The following is a 20,159-nucleotide window of genomic DNA, read 5'->3' on the forward strand; positions in this document are numbered from 1 at the left end:
TTTGTATGTTTCTGGTATGAAAAGACTTTTTAATATACAGCCACTGGTATGTGAATCAGCTTTAAAAAACCCAAAAGAGTTGAAGCCTAAACTTAAGCAACAGTAAATTCTCATCTAATACTTCTTTGATGCAATGAATGCAGCCGCTGTCCTACACAACAGGGGGCAGCAGACATTCAACTTCTGTGCATTACAGCACCAATTAAGAATGTGTGGGTGAGAGATGAGTAATGGTACGGCGACTGCCAGAAAACACTGTTTTGGTTTAAAGAGGAACCCTTCGCACCAAACTTTCACTTCTTGATTTATTCTATGTCCACAGTTTAAGTCTACCATAATACAGGAATAACAAAGTCTTGTATTCTTGTGTATCCCAAATGAACTGTACCACATTACCATCACACTGGCATCGTTTGTCATATTGCTTCACAAAATCAAGACAGTTTGCATACATCAATGTTAGTAGAGAGAAGGTTTCCTTGTTTGTTTGTTTGTTTTTTTTTTTTTTTTTACAATTATCAACTGCAAAACGCACAATAAATTAATAAATTAACACACAAGCAATCTGCAAATGCTTTACAGTAGTAGCAACAGTGGTTAAAAAAAATGATCTCTACTAGTACAGTACGTCAACCCAGTGACAGTCTGACAGTAGATCTGAGCAGTGTTTTCAATCTCACCCTGTCAGGCTGTCATTTAACATACTAAAACTCACAATCTACCACAACACATACACGGCTCTTCTGCTTACAATGGGTCTCTCTAGATAATAAATTACACATCCATTTCACTTCAGAGACTGACAGGGAGACAGGCTTTTTCTTCAGTATTTTCATTCTCTCTCGCTCTCTTGCTCTTTGTGAATCACAGTTCACCCGGGAAGGGCTTTTGCCAGTGCAACTCAAACTGCCAGTCTCCCCATTTCATGTATAGATAAAAAAAACAAAAAAAACAAAAATGGGAATTTAAAAAAAAAAAGGAATAAAATACACACTGCAACAAACTTAGCTTAATTTAGCTTGACCCCATCCTTGTGGATATAACTTGCTTACACTCATCAGTAGAAAATAATGATAAAAAGAATACAAAAAGCAGTAAAAATGGTAGAAAAACATTAAGAAGTGAGTCTTAATGAAATAATCAATAATACCATCTAAGCACTGCATGTCCACACTATTCATATTAAGATCAATTTGGGATTCACCCTTCAGTGGTTCCAGCCCACAATGAAATACTGGACTTAAGTTGAAACTGATCATTCAGTTGTCCTAAATACAATATGGCTCTTACTTGAATAATATTGTGAATAATGAAATTTCTCCAAGGCAAAATTTACAGTCGAAAAACTGAAATGAAATATAAGGCAAATTAAACAATTAGAAGAGTTTAGGAAATTAAAAATTAAAAAAAACATTCTTTCCTCAACTGTTTTTAAGTGACTATGATCACTGGCATATCTTCATTGTGGCGGGTTGCCTTTGCAAGAAAAAAAGCACAATGTTACATTACTGTAGTGCACTTTTTTTGTCTCAGACAAGTGCATCAAATTTCTAACAGTCAACAAGATGCACTGCAAATATGTCATTCTATTAATAATTTACATACAGGAAACAATTACTCTTCAGAGACATAGCTGTAGTGTGCGGCATATCAAAAGACCGAAGACATACATCAGTGAATGGTTGGATTCCAGAAAACATAAATATGCTATTCTCCTTCTGCTTAGCTCGTATTTAAGGTCTCTAGAGAGATGGAGAGAGAGGAAGAGACACAGAAAGAGAGAGAGAGGATATCTGAACTCCTTGGAAAGTACACCTCCTGCTTTATTTCTTTACTTCCTCCCAACTCAATAATTTTGTTGGTCAGTGCACATTTACAATGAAATGTATTAGATTACCTGAAGTGAATTGACCACTAAAGTCAAACCTACAAATATAGAAGATGCTTTTTCTTCTTGTCTGCCTTGTTTTTCTTCAATCTGTACATTTGGATGTTACTGACTTTGTACCTGAATTGAATTAATTGGCCCGCCATCCAACCTGACAGCTTTTAAATATGGTTTAGGCTCATACTTAATTGAAACTGAGGCAACAGCCATGTACTGTTATCATTAGGGCTTCTGACACAGGCCTTTGCGTATTTGTAAGGCTGTATTTTTTTCCCCCCTCCTCCTTACCAGACATGCACGGCTAAGCTGAAATGATTGCCCGCAGTGAAAATAATCTCTTCACTGCTTCTGCAAGACTCAGCACAAATGACAGATTGAAGTGAAAAGAGAGAGTCTGCCTGCATGCCAAAATTGGAGTGCATCTTGGCATTCCTGAGATCAGTAAGCATACTCTTACAGTATATTAATATGGTTATCGACCAGTTAGCCTCTGCTACTCTTTTAAAATGGCAGCGATTGGGTAAATTTCGTGCTAGTTGCAAAAAAAAAATTAAAAAAAAAAAAAAAATGTTTGACTGTTGCAAAGGGGACAGCTTTGATGAAACACTCGCAATTTATAAAGGATGGATTGATGAGTAAGGATGATATTTTCATACACATTATCAATTGTCCATACACTGTCCTAACAGTCTGAATGAAGAGCTTTGGCAGGGCACTCCACCTGTATGGCCTGATATCCTGCATGTTAGCAGTGCGGTTAAATCACAGAGAACAGGCATAGGATAGGTTATGGCTTATTGTCCAAATATTTCAATCTTAAACAAGCCCAACCAGTATTCATAGTAATGATAGAGACATGATACTGGAGATGCTTGACTTAAGATTGGAATCTTGTTTTGTTTTTTTTTTGTCATTTTTTTTGTACAGGTCAGTGTCAGGACTTGACCCCCTTGGCAGGTTCAGTAGACTGCCGCACATCGGTCCACTCCTGCATGGTGCTTTGCAGTGCCTGGGTCTTCTCCTTGTCGACTTGCACATAGTCCACCTTCTCATCGGAGGTCACAGAGGATGTAGAGGGCTGTGGAACCATAAATAAGGCAGGAGTGAGATTCTGGCCTGAGGGCAGACTGCAGTAGGGTCGAAAAAAAATATTCTATTTAGAAATAAAATCTACAAAATCATCTATTTACTTTTCGGTGTGGGCTCGGTGACCCAGGCTGGAAGTCCAGTGCTAGGTAGTCCACATTGCCACACTTTCTGGGGGCCGGGCTGCTGGTGCCACTCACGGCTGGGGAGGTAGACGCTGGGTTCTGCTAATGGGGACAGGAGGGAGGTTTCACTCACACAGGGCGCAGTGAGTAAGCATATCACACAAACAAGTGGATCATTAAAACAAAGAACACAATGTGTTCTCCTGATCTCCCCTCCAGCTATTGGGACTCACCATAGCCACATAATTCTCCTCGCTGTCTGCAGAGTCGGTGCTGGTGATGCTTTGTGTAGAAATGGGTCGACAATGCTGGGAGGACACGGAGTTCATAGCAGGCCTGAAGCAAAGCAGACAGGACTGTGAGTGCTTCTACCTTCTGACCTCAGGCAGAAACAAAATACAGCACCAATCTGTACAATCAAACTGTGTGTGTATGTGTGTGTGCATGAGTGGCCTTGGGTAACCTAGCTTGAATGATTTATATGAGACTCACATGGGCCGTGTCCAGGACATGGTGACTGGGCTCTTAAATGGCAGCTCATCAATGATCCCATTGTTCTTCAAATCAAGAGGTGTTGGCTTTGCTGTGGAAAACAAGACCAGACACTGTCAACATAAGTCATTGTCTTTGAAAAAAACAATTAACAATGCGGACTTTGTGGCTGATTGGAAGCCAAAACTGGCAATTAAAAAGAAATGAAAACCATCGCTTTAAAATCAGTCCGAACTTTACTGTCAAAAACTCACATTTCCTGTTAGGTTTGAGGTTGCGGTTGATGGGTGGCGGCGTGACATCACTGAGACGGCTGGGCCGGTGACACAGGGAAGCACTGCTCCCTTTACGGGCAGGTAATGTTGCAGAGAATCCTGGGAAATCAAAGTGATGTGGCCCAGGGCTCATAGGGATGTAGATATTCTTAGGACTGTCAGCCTGGGCAGCACTGAGTGGCGAGGAGCCAGGATTCATGGGCACATAGTTGTCATCCGAGTTGCCGCTGTCTGAGCGAGTCAGAGGGGCTTTGGTTCTCTGGTGTCAAAAGAGACAGCGGGCACATGACTATCTTACTTGCTGGGCTTAATACTGCAGGGGAACTGCAGCACTCAACTGAAGTAAATATAGTAGAAATACATTTTCTGTTTCTGCAGTTTATGGTTTTCTGGATCTGTCTGAGGAGGGAGTGCAGTTGTAAATGGAGATAGTGACTCACCAGGTAGGAGCTGAAACCATCATTGACAGACTCCACAGACTGGCCTGAGTTGTTGAAATGGATGGGACGGTGATGGCTGTTCGTTTCAAAGGAGGAGCCTGTGTTCAGGGGTAAGAAGTATGTGTGGGTGAAATCAATATTTACCACTGCCATAAACTCTTAAAGCAAAAAGGGCACACCTTAAGTCAAACAGAACAATGACAAACCTACACTGAGTCAAATATTGTACTAATGATCGCTGCAAGAGAGGCCAATTTAAACACAAATGTCTGACATTTCAGGGAACGAGCTCTTGTTTCTAATGAAACAAACAGAACTTGAGTGACATTTTATTAAATGCTTCACTGGGTTATAATTAGTCTTTGCAGCACAGGTGTATGAACAGCCTGTATCCTCACTAACAAGGGTTACAGGTCAATTCCTGTCACTAGGTATACGAGGCCTGAGCATGAGCTTGACAAAGCAGAGAACACAGCGTAATAAGAGGCAGTGCATTGTGTCTGCAAGTGTTTTTTTTTTTGTTTTTTTCAATGCTTATCAGCCTGGAACGAGGCATTCTGGAGCAGCCTGTATGGCTTGAATTTCATTAGCGTCTCAACAGAACAGTGTCTGCTAGACTGGCCCATTTGTTTCTGCTCAGCTGCTAGCGTTAAATCAGTAAAATGAGAGATAGAGGAAGAGGGAAAGAGCGAGCGAAAGAGGGGGAGGAAGAGGAAGCACAAAGTCACTGCAATACCACAAGAGAATGGACTGATCAAGTCAGACTTGCATTTGAAAAACAGGAAACAGGTGAAATGCACGATTTCAAAAGATCTGTATGAGTCAGCTGAGGTTGTGTTTAAACCAGGGCTGTGTGCTTAGCGAGGTGAACATCAGGCTAAGGTTTGATTTAGCGTGCCAGATGTTTCTAGTGGGGGAAAAAATAGAATTAACTAAAAAAAAGAATTATAATTGCTGATCATGCCATTTTATTTTTATGAGATAAAATTATGAGAAAAATTCAGTCAGACTGGTTGCACAGCAGATATTTTGGAAAACACAGGTGTGAGAAATAAGAGTTCAGTTCCATTAACAGTGACAGTGACCCAACACGCACAATAGCAGGACCAGGATGTGGTCCTACAGCTATCATTAATACACTTGTGAGTTTCCGGCATGTCTAAATGTCTGCAGTGTAACCAGTTCTTTAAAGGGAACTCAGGACCCCAGTACCACTTGGCATTTAAACACTACAATACAATAAAATAGGGATTTGCTTTTTGGCCGATGGCCCACCATCAAGTTTCAGTTTTGGTCCTCCAAGGGAAAAAAAAGTCTGGACTCTCCTGTTTAAAGAAACAAGCAGCGTTCAGGAGGAACCTATTAGGAAAGCAGTTAAAGCACTAATTGCATTCAGTGTACCTCTGTGCAGCCTGATGTTCTCGACAGCAGGGAGAGTATTCCTGCGCGGGATAACGGACACTGCAGACGTCATTTCTCCGTTCTGGCTTCCTACTGAATGAGGACTCCCCCACTGCCCCTCTGACCCCTGGCTAGGTTTAGGGGGCCTCGGAGGAGGAGCACAGGAGGACTCAGAGCTTGAGGGTGTCAAGGCATTGTGATTCTTATCAAACGTCCGAGGGATCTGGTAGAAGGAGCCAGGTGGCGTAGGAAGGTCGTAATTGTCAGTTGGACGCTCATTGCTGTGCATGGTGGCGAGGGTGTTGCAGGGCGTTTTGAAGGTGTAAACCTCTTCATTCTCCAGGTCAGGCTCGCCTAGACCGCTGTGAGCCGGAGCCTCAGTGCTGTAACCTCGAGGAAGTACGTAACAGGCCTCCTGGGAGGAGTCATCGTGCACCGGTAACTGGTGTTTTCCTGGCTTGGGAAGGCTGTAGAAGCCGTGCAACTGAGCACCCATGCCATTCAGACAGTGGGAAAAGCCATGGGAGAGTTTCTGCACTGCAGAGTCGCTCCCCATAAACAGGTTGCTTCGTGTGGACTGGGAGAAACTGGCACTCCTGAGAAATCAACAAAGAAAAACATATACGCACACATTAAATCTTTATTGTGCCCAGCAGCATTTCAATGTAATCACCCAAATAGCCACTAGATGGCACTGTAGATCTTCAGAGGAAACTATTGGCCTCAGCACACATAAAAAATAAAAAAAAAACACACCTTGCCATTTGTGCCAGAGCACCTTTATGCAGCAATAGTGTATGAATTCAGTTTTGGTATTTTTAACATTTCCTTTAAAAAAAAAAGTTGATTTGTTGAAGTGTTTCCAGCCCGCTGACAGAGGGAGGATATCCATGTTAAGTGGGAGAATGCTATGACTTTCCCACAGTTTCTCAGCCTCAGTTAGGCACCCTGGGGACATGCCTCATTTATTCTGGCTCCTTTGTAGGGCCTTGACCTTGAGTGCCAACTAGAGCAGTCCTACAGCTTAGACGTTTCTAGCCAGTTAGCTGACCAATAGCCCGGCTTTAGTTGGTCAATGCAATGATACGATTTCCTCAATGAGCCGTTTCTGTATGTCTCTACTAATCTCTCTCTTAAGTGTCTATACATTTGTGAGTAGCTACACTGCGGGTATCTAATGGTTTATGTTCAATCTTGATTATAAATGGAAGAATTTCAAACGAGTCATGCGTCAAAGTAATACAATTAATATTGACGTAACATTTTTGCTCTCTGTGACTTCATTTCTTTTTCATGTCAGATGGCACACTGTGTTGCATCAATTCTTCTTCCTCAGGACTTCAATCATCAATCAATAATTTGGTTCATCACTCTGCCTTCCATCATTCTGGCTGCATGGGGGACTTTTTTTTTACACAGATTACCTCATACCATTGGTTATCAGACCAGTGGAGTTTCATTCTGACGTGAATCATACCCCACCGCCAGATGCCTGTCTTAATTAGCAGACCCACGGAGCAGAAGCTAGTGGGAAAGCGACAGAAATCTCTGCATAAAGCTGATGAGATGGATTGTGAGCTTTGATTTCCTGGGTTTCGCAGAGGTCCAACACAGCAGATTTATGTGCAAATCGTGTGGCTGAGAGGGCAGTTCCACCCTGAGTGAGTCTAAACCTATAGGAGTGATGAATTGCAGCCTCAACCTCATTGATCATCTACTGTGCCGAGGCTATCTGCTGAATGGCATCATTATTAAAGCTGCCTTTTGATTCTTGGAAGCAGGCATGATGGCAGCAGGAGCTGAGGTGAATGTTAATGGAAATCTCAGAAGTGCGTTTAATATAAACACTTGGTTCTTTTGTTCTGAGTCTTAGCATATAGCCAAGACAGGAGTGAATGCTTCTTTATAAACAGGTGCTATTAACTATTCACCGCTCTTCATTCGACTTGCATATTTTTATTGTTTTAGTGTTTAAATGATCAACCAATTATTTGATCATTAGTCTGCTTTATGGCAATATTAGATTTATTAATTATTATTTTTTCATTAATGTGATGAAATACAATTTTCTCATATTTCATATTTTTTAAATACTAAATGAATATAACAAAATACAAATACATTGTGAATTTATATAGATATCATCTGCCCCCCACCCTATTGTATTTTAGTAAGTAAAGTAAAGTAAGTAAATTATTTGAATAACAATACTGTCTTTTTCATAGTTTCTGGATTTTGAATTATCTGCCATGTTCACAGAAACATTTATTCAAGATTATCTACTACACATTGTAGATTATTCACTTCACTGAAATAGTATTATTATTATTATTGGCACTTTCTCAGTCAAAGCACTTGTACCTACAGTAGATTGTATTATACACAGTGCCAACACACACACACTTACATATGTACTTCACATACAGAAAAAGCATTCAGATCATAACAGTAGTTCTAACCCTGAGGGGCTTCTAAACTGAGGAAACGCCGTAAACCTGTATGTTGACCTGCACTAACAGATAACAGGAAACCTGACACAGGACGCCTGAGGGTCATGACCTTTACCGTGCACTCTCTGTCTTCCTGCTCATGCACTGGTGTAGCAGGAGGTAGTCCTGGGGTGCACTGTTGGGCAGGGAGCTATGGTGTGAGTGGCGCACAGGCACGTCAAAGGTGAAGAGGACTGGCTGGCTGGAGTGGATGGGGGCAGAGGACTTGCGTTCTCCGGTCAGAGGAGCCATTGAGCCGGTGACATCTGCTCCAACAGAACGGGGCATATGGTGTAACCTACCATCTGCAGACAGGAGAAATTGGAGTTATTGATTGTTTAACCCAAAATATGTTCTTTTTCCAAAAGCCCCCTTCGGCTTTTTTTCTTGAGATTTTAAAAGCAGTTTTCCACAGATTGGACATGTTGTGCAATTTTTATGCTACAGAAAGTAACAATCAGCCAAATTACATTTTCCTTTTGTTGTCACAAACCTTGAAGTCAAAGGCCAGTGTGTAATTCATTTGAGGGGTTTAAGCCTTTACATGACCTTGCCTTGCATGGAGTCTTGTATTCAGTAGCTTTCAGTCTGTTCACTAATCAATAGAGATGAGAGATCTGTCTCGAGGGAGGGGAGAAAACAGTATCCTTCTGTTGTTTTTTTTATCCGTGTTATTCTTTTAAACCAGGGTCAATGTACTTTCTTTAAATTTTTATTGAGTTGACCATTGTTTTGCACAGTGGGACTACGTGGACAACATGGTCTCTGTGTGACATCCTTGATATCTGCATCGAAAGGCTACAAAGAAAAGACAAATCTGAGATGGGGATGCTGCAAATAGACTAGGCAGGAGGCCAAAATGAGGAGGCGCACACTGAGCTGTAGGAGTAGAGAGTGGGCGGCCCACTGATCCATCGACCCATGGTGCTGTGTGCAACACTAGCTGATGGGAGAGAGGGAGAAAAAAAAAAAAAGCTCCACCAATCATCTTTTGCTGATATTAATCTCTTTTCCACTGAACAGAAAATGCATTTTGCAAGAGCTTATTTACACAAGAAAAACTAATTGGGGATGCAGATAATAATAATTATTTGATGGTGGATTCATTTATGGATTCTTTTTGATTAATCAAATAATTGTTTAGTCTATATAATGTTAAAAAAATGTGAAAAATCTACATGTTAGTCGTAGTAGATTAACAATATCCAAAAGATTAAGGTGAAGATATTAAAAGGATATAAAGAAAAAACAGAAAACCTTCTCATCTTTAAGTGGAACCAGTGGAAGTTTTATTTGCATTTTAGGTTGAACAAAAGACTTAAACCCCTAACTGATTAAATTTAGTTAAGATCAAAAACGACTCTGACTCTCTTGCTTTTCACTCGTTTCCAACAGACACACAAGCATCTTGTCTATCGTCCACCATTCCACCCCTCCTTTACCAAGACCTTTACAAAGTATGTTATGGATCAAACTGCCCTTTAAGAAGAGGGCAATGTTCTGTGAGTCACAATGTGAGCTGACCATACAGAGGGACCGCAGACACTGTGAAAAACAGAAAACACACAAATGTGGTGTGTGAGCATGTGCGTATGCATGTGGGATGGTTGGAGGGTGGGGGTAATTCTGGAGCCCAGTTAGCTGAATGAGGTCACATCCATGCCTGAGGGGGGAAAAAAAGGCCTCTGCTGTGGGGTCTCCAGGCCAGTGGACATCAGTGAGATGTGCTCATGCCCACAGCCACACAGGCAGGGACTCCCCCCAATAATCCTCAATTACCCCATTGTTCTTAGCCATTCCACTCTCCCTAGACTGGTTAGGCATCATCTCCTTTCTCCACAAAAAGCTTTGTAAAAGCTTTCATACAGTGCGGTGAGTACTAGGCCCACTAACATGGGTAGATATATTGATTTGTTGTAGAGAGACAGTTCCTCCCGCCGCCCGAGAGGAGAGTTACATGGAAAAAAAAAAACACACACGGACTTAAACGCAGAGGACACAACAAAACTTAAAATGTAATCTTAATAATGTGTTATAAGCCTGTGCGTGGAGAAGCATGTTCTTCAGCGTGCCCTGAATGATTTTTGATTAACCGCCGCACATGACTGTCAGAATCAGAAGGAGAAAAAAGACGACTTGTCCAGTCCGCTGATGGAATAGCCTGCATGGCTCATCACTGACACTAATGGCTCTGATGATGTATGTTACCACTGGGAAGCAATTCCATCACCACAACACAAAAATAGAGAAAAGAGGAGAAAATAAAATAAATTTAAAAAAAAAAACTTTCCCCTTAGGTGCTTGTACTAATATTTCTTCCACTGGCTAATGTACTGTGACACTCAATGTAAGGTGGTAAAATGTTAATAACCAAAGTGAGAAGTAATTTATAATACTACATCTTACAAAGAAAAGTAATAAAACTGGGAGTGACTGCTACAAGTAAAATAAAGCTTTTTGAGTTACGAGCTCCGATTTCATTACCAGAAACGGTTTTCTCTGAGGCTGAGCTGGAGTCTTGACATCAAACAAGACAGTTAAAAGAGACAAAGAGTTTCTTCCCACGACATTCCCCCGGCTTGAGACAAACATAAGAATATCAACAGCAATGCATTAAAAAGACCCTTTTGGTTGGTGAACGACATATGGCTATTCTGGGTCAAAGAGCACCTAAGTTCATGAGCAATTTTCCAATTATCCTCTATAATACATCACCTACTGTCTCATCTGCTCTGTGGCTATAATCTAATAGAAGCCGGCTGCTGGTCTCAGGGGGCCAAAATTAGAACCCTGCTTGGATCACTAAGGACAAGAACGTCTTTGTAGGGTGCTCATTTCCTCTCAGTCCGGCCAGAATTAGACGAGGACATATGATAATCTAATCTGGAATGAGATATAAAAATAGAAAATACCACTGACCTATTGAATTGAAAGGGCATCTGATGGTAACATGAAGGAAGAGGAAGCGTTTGAATTTTCCCAATACAGCAGTTGCAGGCTTTTAAATCAGGAATGCGATCATTCCTTAAATATTCCAGAAAAGATAATCATCCACATGGTGTCCACCTGCCTCTAATTTGAGTACAAGAAAAAATGCTTTTTCCTTAATGGTTTCATATGAGATTGGATTTAAAATTATAGCCTCAGGGCGGAGGCTCCGGGCTACAATGTCATAATCTCAGATATGTAAGGGTGACCTGGTGATGGGGGAGGCCGTAATGTGACACAGAGGTCAAAAGGCATCTACCTGCTCACTCAGTGTAAGCCAACCTGGAAACAAGCATCAGCTTGTGTGTTAAACTGTTGTTGTTTCTTTCACAGCTTCCATGTATATAGATACATCATTTGTTGTGCTGCATAGATCTGCTGGACCAGTAGGTCTTAAAAGCAACACTGGGTCCCAGGTGGCCACATAGTGGGGTCCATTTGCATGTGTGGTTAGTTGGGGGGTTGGGAGCTCTGACATAAGTGAATGAAGACGAAGCTAGCGGCGGCAGAGATGGGTTAGGTAGACACTGAGGAGAGCTGTTGCACTGAGAGACTCAACAGGAAGAGGGAAAATGGCGTCTCTCTCTCTCGCTCGCTCTCTGCTAGTCAGTCTGAAGTGAACAAAGTGACATGGCTGTTTCATCCTCCCCTCGAAAAAAAAAAAAACAGTTCAGAAGAGTATTAAGCAGAGCAGACACACAGGAGCACTCCCTGATCACATTACGCCCCTGTGCCTGCCTGCTCCACGGCATCATGTGAGTTCCGCCCCTCAACCGCACCGCGACATCAATTTGGCTCAAAACACTGGACTGATCAATCACCTAAAAAGGCTCAGGCTTGTTGGGACCAATGGATTAGAGATTGGCCCTAAAAGGAGCAGTGTGTAGGATTTAGTGGTCTATAGCAGTGAGGCAAGCAACTGAATACCCCTCACCTCACCATCCCCTTACCAAGCATGCAGGAGAACCTACAGTGACGGCAAAAAAGCACAAAGGCCCTGGGCTACCCTAGAAACATGGTGGTACAACATGGATCTGGGCGCTCCTTCTGCAAAAACACAACTTTTATTTTCAGGTTATTATAAAACCAATGACAAAACGAACAACAGATCTTCCTAAATCTTACACACTGGACCTCTAATTCTCTAGCAGCATCTCTATGAATCGAAAATATGATACTTGTATACAATATACACTGTAGTAAATTAGTCAGGACGCTCTATACAATCACTCCAATGAACCTACGTGTGTTTTTGAGGGTGGATACATTCAGGGCTGAATATATTCCCTTTGGCTGTGTTCATACACATTTGGCTCAGGTTATCATTTTCCTTTATCGTGGTCATTTTGCGTTTTAGTCTGATAATATATATATCATATAACTAATTGATAAAAAAGCACAGTGTCCTCCACTTTGCAAATACAGCCGTGCTGTAGATGTGTAAACAGCTGCCCACAGAAACGTCTTCCAGCTCCGTCCCGACCAGCCTGCCAATTAGAGTGGATGTATTACAGTGTGACAGAAGAGGGAAGGCTATCTGCATGACAGAAAGCAGATTAGACTCCAAATTAGTGATTACAAGACGAAGGCAGGTATAAACATCTACCTACACCAGCTGAGTTGCATATAAACAGTTGACCAATGAAAAAAACCCATAAGAAAATCATCCATTTGCAGTTTCCATATGACCAAAGACTGGGTGGGAGATGCCAATTAGGGTGATTGGCTTTGCCACGGGCCGGTACTAAATCTGTCATTTGAACAACTGAGCTGATGTCAACTTAGAGATGAAAAATGACTACACATACCAACCAGAATCTGTACACATAAATCCACAAAGATTATTAACCAAATGAATAATGGATCACAGATATTCCAAGATGAACAAGGATTGTGGGTGAGATATTGTGATCCATGTATAAGTAAAATCACCAAAAATCAGAAGTCTGATATTCGAGCATTTCTATCTAATAATACTCAAAAAGAAATTCTTAAAATTAGTTTGATTTTTACAATGTTATACAAATGCTTAGATGCTTTTAGTTTGTTGCATTTAGTGAAATACTTCTCTTGCCAAAGGAGGTTTGTGTGTTGCCAACACTGGTCACATTTTAACCGACCTTTCTTACAGCCACTTATTGAAGGGACAACGAAACCACAACTTTACTATCGTTCAAGCAGGTTCCTCTTTTGTCATTTTGTACAAAGCTCTGCCTTTCTTACGCAAGAATGAGCAAACAGGGTTCGTTTTCCCCAACCGTAACATTCTCATTGTTTTGGAAACCTTGATGGCAAGGTCACGGTCACCATGACATTTAGGATTAATTTCACCGAGACACATTCTGAAGTCATACTCATACGTACATCTGCAGTCAACAAATCATCAATCTGGCTCCACACAGAAGATTTAATGTGAGCTCGCTGTGAAAGTTGGAATAAATCTAATCTCTTTTCAATGTCTATTTGACAAAAAACTGCTGAGGCTGCTGTTGGAATTGCTGATTTAGTAGTTATTCTTTTTTTTTTTTTTTCCACTTCATATAATCTTAAGGGCAACAGTTAAACTGAAAAATAATACTGACTTTTTATTTATTTTCCAAGGGAAAGCTAGGGAAACAAAACAAGACAAAATGAAGAGGAGGAAAACAAAACACAGTGGAAGCCATCGTGCAAAAAAGAGAGAACAAAAAAAATGAAAAGAGAACTGCTGACAAGTAAAAACCTCATCCCTTAGTTGAGATTATCCTCATCTCAGAGTTCAAACAGCTGGGAGAGAGCAGAACAAAGCCCGTGATTGACGAGATGATGTTCCATTCATTAGATTGTGCTCAGGGGTGGGTCTCCCTCAGTGCAGACACACGCCACACAGCCAGCCGTCATCTGATAACAACAGCGCTAACACCCATCAACAGATTATGAGAACTAGAAAAACATGTAACTCGTGCATACATGTCTGTGTAAGGCAGTCGGAGGTCCTGATACAACTGCCTCTCTTGAAAAGTCTTGCTTTTGGTTGCCAGAATGCATCACTAAATCAGATTTTGCACACATTTGAATGTCTTAATAAGATTTCTCTTTTTTACAGACAGAAATCTCGCCTCTTTTACTTCGATGATTTTGATGATGGGTGTGCACAGTGTATTCTCAAGTCTCTGGTTTCCAGCAGTGACTTCAGATGCTGCTAGTAGTATCGTGGGATGCACGGCAGTGGCAGCAAAAGCAAACCGTCCTCAGACAACTCCTGTGGCAGCAGAAACCTGACCTTCCAGTGCCATGGAGTCTCATTATTTCAACAAAAATCAATGCAGACGAAGGGCACTTTGTAGGAAGGGAAAAGGCATGTGCATGTATAGAGAGAGGGAGAAGTCAAAGGAGAGGGAGTGTGCATATGTTTATGTATTATATCTGCATGTATGTACATTTAAAATATCTTGAATCACAGTTTTTATACACAAAACCAAAAGCACACATATCTAAAATACTGTAAATATAGGTACTGCAGGGTGAAATAGAAGCGTTAATGGTCACCGTGTGTGTGGGAGTGTGACAATGTGTGATAAATTGCGTGTGTGAAAGAAACAGAAACAAATTGAGATGCAATAAAAGACAGTTACTTTTAAGAGTTGAGTAACAATGTGCCGTGCGCTGCCCTTGGCCAACCTTCCTCATAGTCCTGAGAGGCGGCTCACAACTGGCAGCAGAGGCCAGCTCTGACTAACAAAAGGTAAGTTCAGATCAAGGTTTCTATGCAACTGATACTGCCAAAATCTCAAAGAGACACACACACTTTCCATTGGCACTGCAGATGCATTAAAACAACGAAAAGGACGCTGCATACAGTATGTAACATGGCTGCAGAGCGCATGAACGAATGAATGAATGAATCTCAGACACCTTCTGAGCCGTCTCTGTGGCTCTGTATGAAAACACGCATGCTATTTGCATAACCTGGTACTCGTACTTCTAATGTTTGTCTCTGTCTTGTGTAATTTGCATAAGAGGAACTACTTTCTTAGGTTTTTTTTTCCCCCCCCGAACCTGGTTTGTTTTCTTTTAGAGAGGGAATTCCCAGTCTGTTAGGTGACACACCAGCTCAGACCTGCAGCTGTTTGCCAGGAGGAAAACCCACAAAAAATATCTTATTAAAAGATGTTTGTGAACAGCTCCGATTACAATCCACCTGAGTCACGTCAGCAAAGTATAGTCACAAAAACTCACGGGTACAAGATTCTGCATCAGCTGATGAAAGCTCGGTGCATTTAACAACAGTTAAATGTGTTTCTGGTGTGAAACCATGGCTCAGCTCCATGAGCGCTGTGCATTCACAAGCTTAAAGATCAAGATCAAAAGATACTGTGGGAGGAAGACTGATGCAAAGCAGGAAGCGTACTTCTCTCACACGCTCAACTTCTTTTTCTTACGCTCACACACACACACACACACGCATCAGCTTCAACACACCTTCTCATGGACAGGTGGTTTCTGCGACTGGATTGGGCAAAAGCATTTTCCATGACGACGGTGTTTTCGAAAATGGAACTGGTTTCCATGTGGCTGTGGGAACCAGGAAGCTTTCTTTGCTTTTCTTACACAGGCACTAACTACTTTGATAAATTGCTTTTGGGCAACACACACAAGTAGTTACTTGAGTTGTTGAGTAGAAATCTGATCAACAACAAGTTTGCTAATTAATGAATCCCTCAATTTATTAAGCTGAAAACACTATAGGCTACATACATAAAAAAAAAAAAAAAGATGATGACACGCTTATGTAACAAGATGTGTTTTTCCTTTCCAACAACACGTACGTATAACCACCCGTCTGATTAGTTTTCCAATTGTGAAAAAAAAAAAAAAAAAACCCTATAGAGCACTAGCTCACTCTTCACTAGGCCAGTGTTGATGAAAACAGTTCAGAGGAGGTGAGTATTTATTTCCACTGCTACACTGACAACAACCCGATACCACACAAGGGAGCAGGCAGGAGTTATTCAGAGGAACAGTGGGATGGATCTACATAGAAGACAACAACTTATTGCTTGGAAGTGACTTATAAGCCTCTTATGCAAATTTGCTTTGACAAGCAACGTACATGTGTGATCTTAAGATTTGTGCGTGTGTGTGTTTGTGTGTGTGTGTCAGTTTAAGACAGAGAAAGAGAGCAGATAAGTGAAAGAAGGGGGGCAGCCCCTGAATTGTCTTTACTACTACTACTACTTACTACTTTGAGTATATGAGACTTTTATAGTTTCGAGAAGTACAAGTTGCATAAACTTTCCACGCCTATCTTAAGCGCTAAAACACTTAAAGAGGGTGTTTGTTTTGTATAACTGTCAAAATCAGTCAGAGTTTATATGAAAACTATCAGCCTGCCGGCATAAATAACTCTGAGAATTATGATTTTGCTTGGAAGAAGCTTAAAGTGGTTTGTCAAAGAAAGAAGGCAGACAAATTCTGATAACGACTCATAATTTGCCACTTACTGAAATAGAGTATGGAAAATGCATTTGTATGAAGACAGAGGACTAACAGTTTCTGAGGATTTTTCTCAGAAACAGGAACTAAGCATTTCAGTGAACGGTTACATGAGCAAAAAAACAGCCTGGTGTGATGTTTGTACTAAACGGACTGCAATCACTAATGCAGCTGCTATGACATAAACTCACTCACTAACCCAATCCGTTCTCCCAGCCACACCCTGCTGGCTACAGTTGATACAGTTTGAGATTCATAACAGGACCTCGCTAATTATTGAACTTGGACCAGGGGGATCCCCCTCATGATGTGAGCATTATTCTACTCTCCACAGCTGGTTTTATTCCACACCTGGACATGTTGCATGTCACAGATGATCAACCATGTGCACAAAAGATTAACGTCCACCAGCTGCCAGATGGTGGGAAAACAACAGCATGAGTCCAATCTGGATGGGTAAAAGTAAGAATATGAGAGGAGTGTGTGTGTGTGTGTGCACAAACTCTTGTGGCTACTTTCTCTTTTGTGGCAGCAAGATGCATCAATTCCACTCCACCCTCAGATATCATGAGCTTAAAACAGTAGAATATTTTATGATTCATAAGAGTTCATGCGTACTGGGTGAAGATCTAACCCACTGTTGCTCAGAAGGAGAAATTAGGAGGCGTTTGTATTATTATATTTAATTTTCACTTTGTAGTACTGTAGTTATGGGTTTTTTTTTAATGCCAAGAGATCATAGCAGAGTGTAATTGAGGTAATTAAAGCAAATCTATGGCTCAAATGTAAGGTGCTCTTCTGTGTGCCAGACAGAAGCCGTTTTACATAAAAACATTACTGCATAAAAATGTTATCATTAGCAAATCTTTATGGTGCCATTCATTCTTCTTTTTTATTTTTTCTGTAGCCCCCATAATGAAACCATTCTACACAAAAGATCTAAAACAGAAACTACAGCAAAAAAAACAACAACAACAACACATAACTGAGAATCTACTATCTTTTATAGGCTCATATCCAGAATAAGAATTTCCATTCTCCTGAATACAGGAACCCTTTCTTTAACAAAACAGACGAGGAAAAAAAAAATCCATAACACTCTCAGACACTGTGTCCATTTATTTGGCAGTGATGTTCTTATTCCACTCCCTCGGATAGAAAAAAAAAAAGGATGGAAAAAAAAACACAATTGCCAATGATATCATGTGGCCGGACCTCTGCTGCTGAATGTTTGTGAAAACTAAGATGCAAGCTGTTTTTTTTGTTGTTGTTGCTCATTTTGTTTTGTACTGTTCAACTTCAAAACACATTCTATTAATTCAGGAAATCATCAAAAATGCTAATCACCGTTACCAAAAGCTTATAGTGATGTCTCTGTATGCATGTTTTCTCCGAAGTTACAATGAGAAAACAGAGAAAACATGCAACCGCTCATGTTTGAGAAGCAAAGTCAACAAGTCTTTGGCAAGTTTTGCTTGAAAAAATACTTTCAATTAATGATTAATTAATCATTATCAAATATTGTTTATTATTCTTTGTTGGTCGACAAATTCAGTACTTGAATAATCATTTCAGCACTAAATATAATAATACTAGAAGCATGATTTTCTACTGTATGAACTAATCGTTTAAAATTTGAGATAGTAGCGACAGCAGAACAAACCCAAAACAAAGATGGATATAAATAAAAAATATATTACTCAATTAACTTTGAGCTGTTTTAATCAATCATTTAATTAATCAATCAACTTTGGCCTAATTAACAAATTACAAAGGGTAAAGGTGAAAAGGAAGATGACTGAGAGATGAATAGAAAGAGTGGCAGAACAGCAAGGACAGGTCAGGGTCGCCTACCGTGGTTGTCGTCTGACTGGTTGAATCCACACAGTTGGCAGATAGAGCGGACCCACTTGTTCATCTCCTCCTCAGTCTCAGCTACAAGATAAAAAGTGCGATCTGAGGTCTTGATGTCAAACACAAAGCTGTCCTGGAACTCCTTCCTCTTAAAGGTCAGGCCAGCATCCACCTGCTCGCAGCAGTGCAGGTCGATGACCCGGATGGGTTTCTTGGAGTGGTCGTTCTTATAGTACTCCAGAACATCGGGGTCACCGCTCATACGGCCACTGCGAAGTATGAACCAGCGTTTCTTCCATGCCTGGGAAAAGAGATTGAAAGGTAAGAACATGAGCTCAGTACATAAAAGAAAACTTGTGAGCCAATGAAGCCAAATCACACGTGTGTGTTGACAGAGAAAGATTTAATATTATTGAATATATTTTTTATGTTTAAGCAACACAGAGGTCATCTGCATGTTTGATAATCAATTATATATACTGTAATCATACAGATTCAGTTTGATTTCTTACTATGCATGATGCAGAAGGTAGCCTTGGCAACGGGTTCAACAGCTGGACGGTTGTGAAGTTAACTTCAGAGAAACTAAAAGTCTGTTTACTAGAGTAGGTTACCGTGCTTTAGCACGCATGTGGTTGTGTGTGGTTTGCCTGTGTGTTGGAGGCTGTGGGGGGGAGGCAGCAGGTGTTTACCCCCCTCCCAACGTATTTCCTGTGCTGATATCCCTCTGAGCTAAGAGAGAAGCAGAGCTCCTCCATGACAACTTCATTACAAGACTGCAGACCCCTCCCACCAGTGACTGACATCGATCTGGACCAATCGAAATCGAGCTACATATGTATACGCTCATGTCACTGGAGCTGCAGTTTCCTTGGGAGTGTGTAAATAAATATATCTTGTAATAAACCACATGAAAGGCGGCAGAAGTACACGCTCCAACAATTCAGGCAGTTATGATGCAAGAGCAAGAGAGCGACAATGGAACGAGTCGGTTTCACACCAATAACACCATTGTTGTGTTTGTCAGCATAGAGGAAGAACAGTGGCCTTGATTACAACAGCTCCATATGTGTTTACCAGTGGCTGTCTTAAAGGGCCTCTGTGTTCTCTGTGCTCAGAGACAAAAGAGGAAGATAGACCAGGAAGGGAAAGGGGGAGCAAAGCGGGGGTTGAGGGGGCTTTTGGACATCTGCCAGTGATGCACTTCCGCCAGGCAATGTCTCTCACATGCAGGCTGCTGACACACAGGATCCTGCAGGCCCCCTCTCTCTCTCTCCCTCCATCAACACAGACACTGCCGCAAGGCTAAACCAGGCATAGACACCATACGCACAAACACACGCTGGAAAATGGACTGTCGCTTTTATGGGTATTCCTAATCTTTTGGAAACATGCATGCTAAAATTTCCTCTGAGATGAATGACGGCTGAGTGAGCCGGTTTCAGTGTCTTGGTACATAGCACACTGTCATGGCTTACTGAGACACCGGGACACATAAACCAGAGGCATCTTTCTTACTGCGACATGTCTGCATTGAAAATTCAGGGTGTTTCTGACTTTACATAAAGCTGCAATCTGCATTCTGCTCAGTGGTCATCGCTGTGGTGCTTCTGCATCAATGAAATCAATCGAAGAGCGTGGAAGCT

The 20,159-nt window shown here is 41.2% G+C and overlaps 1 protein-coding gene across 3 annotated transcripts in view; it reads right to left on the minus strand.

Moving 5' to 3' along the window:
- Positions 1-20,159, minus strand: part of gab2 (GRB2-associated binding protein 2) — a 31,816-nt gene continuing 11,657 nt past the window's right edge. Inside the window, exons 1-10 of one of the 3 annotated variants that reach the window (XM_010739720.3) lie at positions 19,026-19,252; positions 18,514-18,814; positions 8,273-8,501; positions 5,708-6,303; positions 4,307-4,404; positions 3,846-4,125; positions 3,592-3,682; positions 3,333-3,435; positions 3,079-3,201; positions 1-2,966 (exon numbers count right to left, since the gene is read on the minus strand). In XM_010739720.3, the coding sequence (XP_010738022.1) occupies positions 2,823-2,966; positions 3,079-3,201; positions 3,333-3,435; positions 3,592-3,682; positions 3,846-4,125; positions 4,307-4,404; positions 5,708-6,303; positions 8,273-8,501; positions 18,514-18,775 (1,926 nt within the window). In that variant the 5' untranslated portion in view covers positions 18,776-18,814; positions 19,026-19,252 and the 3' untranslated portion in view covers positions 1-2,822. Of the gene's footprint in view, positions 2,967-3,078; positions 3,202-3,332; positions 3,436-3,591; positions 3,683-3,845; positions 4,126-4,306; positions 4,405-5,707; positions 6,304-8,272; positions 8,502-18,513; positions 18,815-19,025; positions 19,253-20,159 lie in introns of those variants that run through there. The other 2 variants (XM_019273009.2, XM_010739719.3) reach the window with 2 other exon arrangements.

This window comes from Larimichthys crocea, chromosome VII, assembly GCF_000972845.2.
Source record: "Larimichthys crocea isolate SSNF chromosome VII, L_crocea_2.0, whole genome shotgun sequence".
Lineage (NCBI taxonomy): Eukaryota > Metazoa > Chordata > Actinopteri > Sciaenidae > Larimichthys > Larimichthys crocea.